At 37.9% G+C, this 14,134-nt stretch overlaps 1 protein-coding gene across 1 annotated transcript in view; it reads left to right on the plus strand.

The window, feature by feature from the left end:
• The first annotated feature begins 2,116 nt into the window (after positions 1-2,116).
• lhx9 (LIM homeobox 9) overlaps positions 2,117-14,134 on the plus strand; it is a 30,239-nt gene continuing 18,221 nt past the window's right edge. The window contains exons 1-2 of the mRNA XM_052124233.1: positions 2,117-2,252; positions 2,955-3,056. Coding sequence (XP_051980193.1) covers positions 3,032-3,056 — 25 coding nt within the window. The 5' untranslated portion in view covers positions 2,117-2,252; positions 2,955-3,031. The remainder of the gene's footprint in view (positions 2,253-2,954; positions 3,057-14,134) is intronic.

Raw genomic sequence — 14,134 nt, forward strand, 5'->3', positions numbered from 1 at the left:
TTGCATTTGCTCATTTTAAATTAATTGAGCAAGCAGTAAAAATCACATTGAGTGAACAACATCCGTTACAAATCTGAATCCATTTGAAAATTTCATAGCAATGTAATCATCTGTCACTTTTTGATGACTGTTGAATATCTCTTGACTGTACGCAATATAATTATGCTCTCATCTCAAACATAAATGTATTATGTTGATTTAGTATTTTCAATAGTGTTCCTTTCCATTTTTTTCAGTGATCCTGCAAAGATGACAATTTAAATAACATTACAGCTCAAATAATAAACAAGTTTTAACAAGAATTACCATGAGCGCATTTATAAAATGATAAGCTTCACATTTCTGTCTTTAAACCCTCCAAAAAATTGGCCCTATTCACTTCTATTGTGCCTCACTGTAGCTTAATTTTTTTTTATAGAAAAGGAGTGACAAGTCAAAATGTTTTTTGTGGTAATCAACATTATGCCACAGATGCTACAAGCTTGGCACACCTATTTTTGGGCAGTTTCTCCCGTTCTTCTTTGCAGGACCTCTCAAGACATTTTCAGATCTCTCCAGAGAGGTTCAATCGGGTTCTGGCTGGGCCACTCAAGGACATTCACGGAGATGTCCCGTAGCCACTCCTTTGTTATCTTGGCTGTGTGCTTAGGGTCGTTGTCCTGTTGGAAGATTAACTTTTGCCGCAGTCTGAGGTCCAGAGCGCTCTGGAGCAGGTTTTCATCAAGGATGTCTCTGTACATTGCTGCATTCATCTTTCCCTCGATCCTGACTAGTCTCCCAGTTCCTGCCACTGAAAAACATCCCCACAGCATGATGCTGCCACCACCATGCATCACTGTAGGGATGGTATTGGCCAGGTGATGAGTGGTGCCTGGTTTCCTCCAGACAGGACGCTTGCCATTCAGGCCAAATAGTTCAATCTTTTGTTTCTCATGGTCTGAGAGTCCTTCAGGTGCCTTTTAGCAAACTCCAGGCAGGCTGTCATGTGCCTTTTTCTGAGGAGTGGCTTCCGTCTGGCCACTCTACCATACAGGCCTGTTTGGTGAAGTGCTGCAGAGATGGTTGTTCTTCTGGATGGTTATCCTCTCGCCACAAAGAAATGCTTGAGCTCTGTCAGAGTGACTATTGGGTTCTTGTTCACCTCCCTGACTAAGGCCCTTCTCCCCCGATCGCTCAGTTTGGCCAGGCGGTCAGCTCTAGGAAGAGTCCTGGTGGTTCCAAACTTCTATTTACGGATAATGGAGGCCACTGTGCTCATTGGGACCTTCAATGTTGCAAAAATGTTTCTGTACCCTTCCCCAGATCTGTGCCTCAATACAATCCAGGTCTACAGACAATTTCTTGGACTTCTTGGTTTGTGCTCTAAAATGCACTGTTAACTGTGGGACCTTATATAGACAGGTGTGAGCCTTTCCAAAACTGAATTTACCACAGGTGGACTCCAATCAAGTTTTAGAAACATCTAAAGGATGATCAGTGGAAACAGGATGCACCTGAGCTCAATTTTGAGTGTCATGGCAAAGGCTGTTAATACTTATGTACATGTGATTTTTTTTCTTTCATTTTTAATAAATTTGCAAAGATTTCAAACAAACTTCTTTCCCTTTGTCATTATGGGGTATTGTTTGCAGAATTTTTAGGAAAATAATTAATTTAATCCATTTTGGAATAAGGCTGTAACATAACAAAATGTGGAAAAATCGAAGCGCTGTGAATACTTTCCGGATGCACTGTAATACACACTGAGCATTTAATTTTGTTCTCCTACTGTAGTTTTAAAGTCTAACGCAGGTGGCGCCAAAATGCATGTTCAAAGTTGTACACGCCACACCGCCACAGCACAGTTTCAAGAAGAAAGACAGTCGCAGATATTGACCTCAATACTTAAATAACTTGAAACAATTACATGTTGTACTGATTATCAAAAAGTTTACGTGGTGTCAGAAGCTCGGCTGTCGTCGGGAAGCAACGACGTGACACGTTTTTTAGTTTACATTTCTTTAGCAACAGTAATGTTGCTGCTAATTGGTTCAAGTAGACTTTTAAGAGTATCACGTTTTAAACTTCGTCGAGGGAATATACTAATGTCAAATGATGTTTGTAGCGCGAGAACGCCGTGTTCACAACAGAGCGCACGTGAGAGCGAATCAGATTCAAATTGCCGCGCTAAAAACACAAATATTTTATCTGACACGCGCGCGTTTTCAGAAAACGATAGTTTAATACACAAACTCCACCGTGAAGCATGCAAGGTAAGAGCACATTTAAACAATAATGAATTGCAGTTGTCTTAGTATGGTGTCACACTTATAAGGGATCGTGTAGATACAACAGAGCCTTGAGTTAGTGACCGTGAATAAGACTCCCAAGCATTGTTCACATGAAAATTGCCATGTATGCTTGTAAAAAATAAAAGTATTTTAAAAGACCCCTGAACTCTTCTAAGGACATTTCCCAGAGACTTTCCTCTTAGGCAACAATAAAAAAAGAGCATACTGCACCCTAGTAAAATGCTTCTTCCCCTGTGTCTGGAAGACTGGGACATTTTTTCAAAGTTTCTTTTTGCTGTCAGGAGCAATGCAATTTAATGTTAGAGAGGAAGTTATGGAAGACTGGTGGACTTGAGGAATGCACAGAGCACTGGATGCACAAATAGTGCCAACTTCACTATGGAGCCAAAGGATGGCATCTGAAATGGCATGCCACTGAAGTGCCTCAGGCCCTTTTGCCGTTGGAGGCTGTCAGAGATGAAGCCAGTGCTCGCCTCTCTTGAAATGATGCTTACAAATTCCTGAAAGGCCTTCCTACTGTGTTTGCCATGTATTTTCATTAATGCTCAAAACTTGTATTACTTTTTCAATGGGTAAAGTGGGTGTAAACTTTTACTAATAATTGTCATTGTAAAGTAGAATTTAGAGGGTTTCTTTCATTGTTTACAATTATCCTTTCTGCAGAATCAGGAAAGCACATATATTGACCCGACAACAGGATACAAGGTGTTCACTGAGTTTGCCCATAGGAAAAGAGGAAGATGCTGTGGGAGTGCCTGCAGACATGTAAGCTTTTTGTTTTTCTGTGGTATATCTTTCCAAGAGGGTTGTTGTATATATGTAATTGTCACTTAAAAGGTGCTCCATTGCATCTATATATCTTAAAAGAATAGTTCACCCCAAAACCTCCACGTCGTTCCAAACTCATATTACTTACTTTCTTATGCAGCAACAGAAAAGGAAATAACTTAATAAATGTCTCAATGACTGAATTCAGTACATAGAGACATACTTGATTGCATAATAAAGCAAAAAGTAGTGTGACTTGTGCGTCATATTATAAGCATACGATCCCTGTGTATGATGAACAGACCATAATTTGAATCATTATTCACTCTCAAATCAGATAATTGTAAACGGAGCACCAATCTAATGTGGCAAGTAAAAAATGACAGAATTTTCATTTTTGGGTATACTTTTTCTTTAAACATACCGTACCTAATATTGCATACTGTATGACAGATGATTTATCTTTTATTACATGATACTGATAAAGAGACATACAGTATATATACAATATCAAAATGTTGCCGCAATATCAAAATGTCAGAAGTCTGAACCGATACCAGTAAAATTTCGAAACCAATTTCGATACCTCAGAAAAGTTAGGTAATATGCTATTGAACACACTTTTTTAGCCTTTTTAAATTTAAAGGGCTCCTATTATGCCCCTTTTCACAAGATGTCAATTCAATCTTTCGTGTCCCCAGAATGTGTCTGTGAAGTTTCAGCTCAAAATACCCTACAGATAATTTATTATACCATGCTGAAAATGGCAATTTTTGAATGGGAATAAAATGAGCTGTTTTTGTGTGTGTGTCTTTAAATGCAAATGAGCTGGTGCTCCCCGCCCTGTATCCAAAATAGGGTGGAGTTTTGATATCTGTGCTTCGGATAACTAGACATCATAAGCAATATGACCGGAGTCAGACACTGATGAAGGAGAGACTCCGTCAGAAGTAACAACTTTGAGAATGAACCAGGACGTTTCCGAATGGTTATTTTATCAATTTATTTATTTGTTGTAGAGTTTTTTTCAGCAGTTTTGCAAATATGGATTAACAATACACACACAAATACTGTTTCAAAGTTCGCTATATGCTATAACGAAACAACACATAAACAAACATGTCCGTCGGCAGTGTCTGTCAACAGTCATGGGCAGGGCCTGTACAAAGTGACCTCACTTTGTACAGAATCTGCGAACGGCTTGTTCTGAGACTGTGCTTATGATTTAATAGAAAAAGGACTGGGAGGATGTTTATCATTATAGGGTGGTTGTGTACACACACTGCCAACACACATTTATGTTCAAACACCATGTAAAAGTGAATTTTGCATAATAGGTCCCCTTTAAAATGTTAATTTAAATAATTCATTTAAACAATAGCATGTTTCACAATAACATTGCTTCAACCCTATGAAATCAGATTTATTTTTTCTGAATTCCATGTTTTAAAGTTTTATTCAAGTTCATCATCAAAATTGTGTCTAAATTGTGTTAAATTAAATGAATCCAAACTTTAATCAAATGAAAATGGAACAATTGATTTTTAAACATTCCATTGCACTTTTTTAATCAAATGTAAAGATCCCCACAACATTATCTAAAACACAAGTCTTTATTTTTTTCTGCATAACAATCACTTTATAAATGAAGACATTGATGAAAACTTAAGTACAACAATATTCTTGTTTGTATTAGATGTAGGTGTAGCCAGATTTGGGCTTAATCCAATTACAAAGTAATTAGTTACTGTAATCTCATTACTATTTGTCCAAAAACATTTTGTGTAATTCATTACATTTCAAATTCATGTAATAAGATTACAGTACATACTGACTTTCTAATATATTATTTATGTACAATACATTAATTATGGCCCTGTAACGAGTCATTGTGTAGGAGAAATTTGAGGTGCTGTGTGTATAACGTGTGTGTAACAATTAACAAAGAAGACATTCTTAATAATATAGACATTATTCTGAATTTTTTGAGCAGAAAAGTGTTTTAGAAAGTAACTTTAAAATAATTAGTAATGTGATTACTTTTTGAATTAAGTTATTAGTAATCTAATTACAATTTTAGAGAGAGAATTAGTCATTTGTAGTGGATTACTATTTTTAAGTAATTTATCCAACACTGGGTTTAACAATAATGCTAAAATAAATGTTTTTAAACACAAATAATATAATTCTGTCACAATTTATTACATTTCACACATTGTCATGGATTGCAGAGTCTCAGGACCCAAATGCAGAGTTCAAAATTAAGGAATTTATTCTTACAAAAAAAGGGCAAAAATCAAACCAAAAACTCCCACAGGGTGGGGGACTACCCCATAGGGGAAAAAGGTATCCAGGCTGGGGCAGAGGGTAATAGGGATTAACAAGAACATGACCCAACACACCAACCAACAGATCGACTGGAAACAAAAACAAACAAGATGAACTGGCACTGGACAGCACTAGGGTTGCAACAGTATGACATTTTCACGGTATGATAACCGTCTCAGAAACTTTCACGGTATACGGTATCAAGTGTCGACCTGCCATAGGTTAAACATAACCTGTATTTAATGTATCCTGGGTTGCATTTCCTTTTATGTTGCATAGTTTTGTTCATGGTTTTCCAGTACAAGGACATGCATCAAGTGACATTATTTTTGTTGTTGATGTCAAAATCTACAGGAAGTTGTCTCTCCCCCTTTTAAAAATTGAAGAGCATATTTACTTATATGGGCCCATTATTATCCCATTTGTTACCTAATATTAAATATTTATACACATTACACAGAAGGAAAGGCTCCTCATTACCATGGTTCAGGTCAGTGTGCTCGTCTTGAATAATAGTAGTAATAATAATAATAATAAATTAATGTATTTATGAAAAAATACTTGCTGAAACACATCTTGAAACTTTAACTACAACTGCCACTGTTGATATAAAATGAGGTCTAATAGATTCTACTTTAGATTATTTCGTATGAAACAATAACATTGTCAAAATATAACAGTTACTTTTACTCATGTAAAATCCTGAAACAAATTTGTAAAGGTGATGGTGTGTAATGTTTTTTTTTTTTTTTTGGCGCATAGCACAGTGTTGCTCTTTTCCTCAGTGCTGTTTGGCATGTCAGGGCTGCTACTGTTTGAGATTTTCGAATTGACAATCTCCGTATCACTTTAAACTAGAAAAGTCTCGCTAGAATTGAAATTGGTCACAGTTTTGATGTCTGCGCCCCACAATATCGAGGGAAGCCCAGTTGTTGAACACGCACGCCAGAGAGAAGAGCAGATCATTAGCGCGAGATTGTTACACTCGCGAAAGTGCAGATGAGAAGTCTTTAGCTGTTTGCAAGATTATCATTAAATCTGCCTCGGCAGGTAAATACTCAATCACTTGGGCGGCCGCCGAAATCTCTTCAATGGGAGAAGTTACCAAGGCATTGTTATTTCCCTGATGTCCGCGACCCAGTCCGAATAGACCAGTTGAGAAACACTGTTTTAACTCACACACACACTCATGTCAGACCCCCTCACCTCGCTTCTCTCTGACATCTGCTGCGTGTGTGTGTGGCGCAAGTTGACGAGTCTGACAGACAGTCAAGAAGGAGATGCGCACTCGCATGTGAGAATCTCCATCCGGTTGCATTTTTTTCTCAATACCGTAGATAAGCAAATGTACATGGTATGATAACCGTCAATTTTCAAACCGTGGTATACTGTGAAACCGGTATACCGCTGCAACCCTAGACAGCACACGCAAGGAGATTAAAATAGAAAGGAAATCAAACAGGTTAATGCAGGGCAGGTATAATGAATTAACTAATAATGGGAAAACAAAGAGGCGGGGTATGACGTAAGACAGAGAGACATGCGGCAATACTGAAACTAAACAATGCAACGTGCTCTCACAAGACAACAAAACACCTGAGTGGCATGATCGCATAAGACACTAAGGCAATATACGCTCATGCCAACCGACAAACTAGACGAGATTATGTGTAGCAACGCCAAACAAAGCGATTCCACGCATTCACACACTAAACAAAACCTGAGCATACATCGTGATTCAAACACCACGCGATGCACACTACAGGCAACAAATACAAGACAGGACACCTGTGCGAGAGTTTGGCCACACAAAAACCCAGAACCTCAGGCTGAAGTGACCGGACCTCAGCACAACGTGAAGACAGCTTGCGACCCGGGCACGCAGCGCAAAGCAATGCACATTCGTTGCCATGAGAGACAGACAGAAATTACTGACGCGAGTGCATGCCGCCAAGATGATAAGCGCAATGCACTCAAAACAATACAAGTCAAGACATGGAACATGTGTCCGGATCCCAACACCTAAACCAAAACTGAACCAGACAAAAGGGTTAGAATCCAGACACCATGCTCCGGACATGAAACAAGACAGACCGAAGAGCGCACTGCAGAGAAATACAAATCCGAAGCTGTGCGCTCAAACAAAGACAGACAGAACATGGAGCATGAGTGTCCGGATCCCGGCACAGACCGAAACTGAACCAGACAGGAAGTCAGGATCCAGACACCATGCTCCGGACATGAATCAAGACAGACTGAAGAGCGCACAGCAGAAATAACAACTGGACCCTTGCACTCACACAAAGACAGCACACAAAACACAAGACAGACATGGCACGATTATGTCACGGTCCTGTCAGACAAAAACCCAGAGTGACAGGACCACGAGACTGGGGAATGTCCTCCATGGCTCTGAGTGCCAGCAGAGACTGGGGAATGACCACTGTGGCCATGAAAACTGGCAGGGAAGGGGTAACAGCCAACATGGCTGTGGGCACTAGCAGTGGCAAGGGAGCAACCTCCATGGTCGTGAACACAGGTAGTGGCAAGGGAGGGACCTCTGGTCGTGGGCACTGGCAGTGACTAGAATGGCCTCTGTGGCTGTGAGCTGAAAGGGGAACGGTTTCTCTGACACAAAGACAGCACACAAGACACTTGAGACAATGATGCCACGGTCCTGTCAGACAAAAACACAGAGTGACAGGACGATGCTCATAAAATGTCATGTTTTGAGCGAATGAGTGGCATCATATTTTATTTTTGCAGCTCTCAATACATGCAGACTCTATATTTATTTAATTAATCATATCCATTTGCAGTTTAATAATCACATTAGGACTATTCACAATTGTAATTTTGATTAATTGTCCATTTCAGTGTAAAGGAGTCACAGAGCACAAGCTCAAATGAGCGTGTGAGCATTTGTAAGCAGTTGTCTTTCAATTAGACAGCATGCGGGGACCGAATTAAGTGCTCTGTACTACCGGTACTGCAGAAAAAGTTCATGTATCATTCCATCTTTTTTATTTTAGTATCGGCAAGGTACCGTTACTTTGACATCACTACAATATTTACAATTGGAGTTGTCCAAATGAACGTGTTAATGCATGCGATTTAAAGTTTTAACACATACATTTTTCCTAATCACGACTAGTGCATTTACCAATTTTCACATTCGATTCTGACATTTTATTCATCACTGTGTGAATGCTGAAAACTGGTTGGAATAGGGCAGAATCTTTGCGACATGTTCAGGGATTATTACACTGTCACTCACAACACACACACACACACAACAATTTTGTGTAAATGGTCAAGTGATGGAGAATGGACCCTTTTAACTGTATTTTTCTTTTGTTGTTGTTGTACAAAACAAACCCAGATGGGACATGTGATAAGTTGCATTCACACGTTCTGCTGGACTGAAGCATCAGCATTTCCCCGACGTTGTGTTCCAGACCATTCAGATGACGTATCATTACATGGAGAGTTTGCTTAAAGCAAAACATGATGTTATCTGCAAGCGCTTTTCATGTGGAGTTCAAAGCGACAAATCTTGGATAAATCAGCAAAGTGGATAGCCACTATCAATATTGTGGAGGATGAGGATTTGAAGGAATATTCCAGGTTCAATAGTTAAGCTCAATCGACAGTACTTGTGGCATAATATTAATTACCACAAAACATTTAGACTCGTCCCTCCTTTTCTTTAAAAAGAGGAAGTGAAGGGGGGATAGTCCGTAAACGTTAAAAGAAGTATAGTCACAAGACGTAAACAATGAGTGTCACATTTTAATGTGATAAAATTGCTTCCTAAACTTTTCTGTGTGAAGTTATTGCCAATTTTACAACTTTGTTGCCGATTTAATGTCAAGAACCCCTAAAATTACTTGGGGGGCAGATTCTAAACAACTTTACTGCTCAAATAATACACAAGTTTTAAAAGAAGAATTAATGTAAGAGCTTTAATAAAATCTGCCTTTAAGTCTTGAAAACAAGACACATGAACATGGAGGGGAACAGGATATCACAAAACCAGGAAACACGTGACTATAAAACAAAAAATCACATGACATGAAACACATGACTATAGACTGGGACTAGACTTCCAAAATAAAAGACATGAATGCAAAACATGAACAAAAACACATTAAACATGACAACTGTAACGTGTTTTTTTTTTTTTTTTTTTTTTTTTTGTGGTAATCAACGTTATGCCACTAATGCTGTCAACTGATCTTAACTTGTATTGAACCTAGAATATTCCTCTGATATTAAATGCCCATTGCAATGAAAATGAAACTGGGAATTTGAGAAACATTTAATTTTGCTTGAATTGGTGCTGTTTTAATCTTTATAATGTGGAATGATTTGCTTTTAAAATGTTAATAAAAAATATATATTTTAAGTAACCAAATGCATTTTGACAGGAAAAGCTGTACATCTAGTCAAATTTCAGCACTTTCAACATCATGCGATTAATCGTGATTAAACATTTTAATCGACTGACAGCACTCTATACAAATCATCATTGAAACACTTCGAAAATACACAATAAAAAGAAAAAACAAAGTGTCCACATTATACTTTTTCATGATTTTTAAAACTCTAAACTCTCCTTTTTCCCAACAGTGTCCATACGGGCAAATTAATGTGGAGGATCCAGCTAAGAAGAAAACCTTCAACTCTTTGTTTTATGTATAGCTGTAAATGTGAAGATATACTGAACAACTAATTTTGTGTACTTGCATACTGAATTTGAACTTCTTTTAATGCACATCCTCCTTACACTCTGCTTAAAATGATGAAATCCACTACACCAGATGTGCAACCCACATTACAGGAAATGGTTAGAATCACATCTATCTACTCTGATTTGACATACAGGAGTTGGTGTGCCATAAGGATTCCAAAAGCAGGAATTTTTGCAGCAATGAATATTCATATCGTTAATTTTTAACAATAACTTAACCTTTAAAGACAAACCTACCATGAGCTCCGAGGTTGTTAATCAATGGTATATGCTTCTGATGAAGCCATCAGTCTGCTTTATTTCAACTTGACTTTTTAGAAATCTTATTTAATAGCAGAATTCCTTGCAAAGTACTAAATTACCCATGATCCTGAAGAAAAACGGTGGGCCAATTAGAAATTTGTGGCCAACGAAGTGCCCCAAACAAGCTCTGCAGCGACCACCCACTTGCATGATGTACTGTGAATGATTTGGTCTTCCAGCACTCTCAAATTACTTATGTATTTGTAAATATCCCAATATTTTAGAATAAAATTGAAATACTATATATTATTTCTGTACTTGTATAACCAACAACATTTAAATAAATAGATGTATATTTTTAGACAGGTACACAAATTTTGAAATTCCTTTTTGCTTCAAATCAAGTTTTTAACGCCATTATTCGCCTCGGAGCTGGTTGGTTTGGTTCTTGGCACAAAATCACTCTGCGCACTTTTTAAGCAATAAGATTCAAGATTCCGTACTATAATAAGAAAAAGCACAATCTCATTCATAATTTCTTTTATAAAATGTTTTCTGCTATTAAAATAATTATTGGCACACTTTTGCGTTGTCATTTTTTAATTTTTTTTACTTTTCATTTAATAGTGCATTCATATACAGGTACTCAGTAGCTAGATGAACAGATGTTTTGCGTCATAGCTGTTACTATATCATGTATTTCAGAATGGCTGGAATGCTGTATTCTTAAATCAACATCAAGGACAGTTAATAATCAGTTTTCTGCTAAATCAGTCATGCATAATGAGATCACAGTTTGGCTCTATTGTGTCCATTTAATTTAGGTATTTAATGTTTTTGTATACAGAATGAATGTGTTTCAAGTATCCTTGAGCCTAAGCCATAATTTGAAATTATACAACATGTTTTTGTCATTATGGATTGTTAAGCATTACATTAAGTATATAATTGAATCATATAGTTAAAAAACATGTTAAATATACCATATTAATTTAATTTAGTTGACTCTGTGTGGTACCTCTTTGCAATTATATGCCATATCTAACTGTAGTTGATTCACATCTCTCTGTGACTAACTGTGATTTATACTGACCTCTCATCAAATGAAATTATGATTCAGCACAAACATTGTGACCACATAATCAGTTATTGATAAGTGCAAATGTAATTGGTTAGAATTGTGCTGTATTTTTGTGTATATGATCATTTGTCAGTAGATATGCAAAGCTTAGTAGGATTTTGCCCCAGGCACTGTCTGTCTAACCTGTCACACAGCATCGCAGGGTAGTATGTGTATGTGGCAGAGCCCTGTCCCATCTTTGTCAGCTGGCGCTTATAGCATGAAATCAGGCAACAGGAGGGTCCCAAGGCAGGTGCACATTTATCAGGAGCAAGGCCCTGTGAACGTTGACAAGGAGAATCATGATCTCAACAGTTCCAGGGAGGACAGGCAGGCGAGGGGCTTGTGCTATCGTCAGTCCGAATGAAAGGCAAATTTATTTGGGTAAAACCTAAGATGAGGCAGCGGAGCGTACGGCAACAACATTTCCAGTGGAATGGCAAAGGTGTCACACTCATCAAGTACCTGGGCCTGTCTGCCACGGGTCTGCTTGTTTTGCCTAGGGACTTCTCTGTCACATTAAAGTAGATGCATTGCCATTCAAGACCCTTCCCAATGCCACTGCCTGACCATGAAATAGGCCAACTTTCATGTCTGCCTTATTCCTAGGCATCATTTCACTTATGAAGAGATTGCATAGTCTTGTCTTTCTCTTTTCCCCTTTCTGTCCCTCCTTTCTGTGTTTCCTAGTATTTGTTGTCTGAGATCTACAACACTCAGTCCCTCACAGCATTGACATATTTCAAGAAGACTTGCTTTAGGAAACCATTCACAAGCCATACACTCACTAGTCCTTTTCATGCACAGGGATCAATTGTGGAAATCATAACAACTGAACAAGCAAACATGCATGTGAGGGTTTGGTGGAGAGACAAGGATGAATCTAAAACCTCAAGGGACTACATCAGAAATGGAGGAAGCTGGTTATGCTTGAGTAGTGTCTCCATGAGAAATCAAGTGTTCCTTCGTTATCAAATTGTTCATCCGAGTATCTGGTGAGATTTTTTATTTTTTTTTTTCATTCCTCTGTGAGTTAACTGTTTTCATCCACAGTTTTTTCTGACCAAGTACTGGCCACCACCACAATTATTCTTGCCACAGCTGGACTATGTTCTGGTTCCGGTCTCCATAAGAAGAGATGAAAAAACTACCAAAACAAGTGATCCAGATGGAGAATCACAGATAATTTTAGTGTTAGTTCTAGTGAAAATGAGTTCAGGCTCATCTTGTGCATTTGTTGGTATAACAACTCAAAGAAGTTACTGATGTCAACGTAACTAGCCTTGGTCCATAGCTTCATGTCATCTACACACTCCTTAAACTTTGATGGTTAAGGCAATGTTATAAGATGGTTATCGCGACTCTAAAGTATTGGCACTATGGAGCAATACTATGCTCTTTTTTTTTTTAAATGTAATACTCTAAACATCATATTATCTGCCAAGAACATACACCAATTCAAGTGTCTGGGAAAGAATCTGGGAACACTTCTGCGTTCAGGAAAAAGGTTGTGAAAACAGAAAGTTATGATCGAAGGCATTATATGATGCTGATGAATGCATGTGACTGCACATTCTATATTAATCCATCAAGGATGATGCTTTGCCTGGCAACCATATGCAGCCTGCAGTTTGTTTATTCCAATTAATAATAATAAATTGAACAATTTTTAAGCATTGTTGCCTTATATCACATTGAGTTATAAGAACAATAAATAATTGAGTGCAAACCCTAAGGGTACTTTTTTCAGCAAACATGTTTTTTCTTCAATCTGCACTTATTTAATTTTATGCGCTTTATTGTTATGTTCAACCGTTGCACCACATTTTGATGTTTTTTCAGCATCTTGCGCAGAAGAACCACATTATTTAGATGCCATGTCAGGTTAAAAAAAGAACATCAAGTTTTAAAAACGGGTCTCGAGACAGCTGTGTTCTGTTATATTCATTGCATTATGTCTAACTTTTTTATTGCAAGAACACGTTAGGTCCAAACTGGACTTAAGAACACCCTAAAGGCCAAAGTACAGTATACATAGGTTTTTGTGTGCTGGTACGTGCTGGTCCAATTGCTGGTCCAATCAGCACATTATGTGCAGCCTAGTTTCAGCAGACATTTTGCGTCCTTGCGCATTGTCGCCACATGTACCTGCTGTTGACTGTGATAAAAGTTATAGTATGCATGGGCCCATGGTCAAAAGAGTATACATTAAAAAAGGCTAAGCACTCGACAGTATGCGATACAGAACGACAACGGAAATGTTTTTGGCACAACACAAAGCCTAAGGGTCAGTAAACCATGATGTTTTTCAATTGTTTTCTGTGTAAACATGTACTAGATGGATCTCAACCATTGCACCATTTCTTGCTTTTTTTTTTCTTGCTTTTTTTAGCACCAAATTTTTAGATGATGTGTCAGCATTACAAAAACTTTTAAAAAGCGTTTTGAGTGTACTGTTCTATTCGGTGCACTGTTATCTTTCTTTTTTTTTGTGCAAGAACGTGTTCCTTCTGAACAGGGCCTAAGAACATCCTAAGGCTAGGAACAACCCTAACCCTGGATGAAATCACTAAATTGCTGCCTCGAGTAGTTTATAGCTTTATTATTTGTCTGTTTTAGCCATACTGCTTT

Source organism: Xyrauchen texanus, chromosome 50 (genome assembly GCF_025860055.1).
Source record: "Xyrauchen texanus isolate HMW12.3.18 chromosome 50, RBS_HiC_50CHRs, whole genome shotgun sequence".
Classification (NCBI taxonomy): Eukaryota; Metazoa; Chordata; class Actinopteri; order Cypriniformes; family Catostomidae; genus Xyrauchen; species Xyrauchen texanus.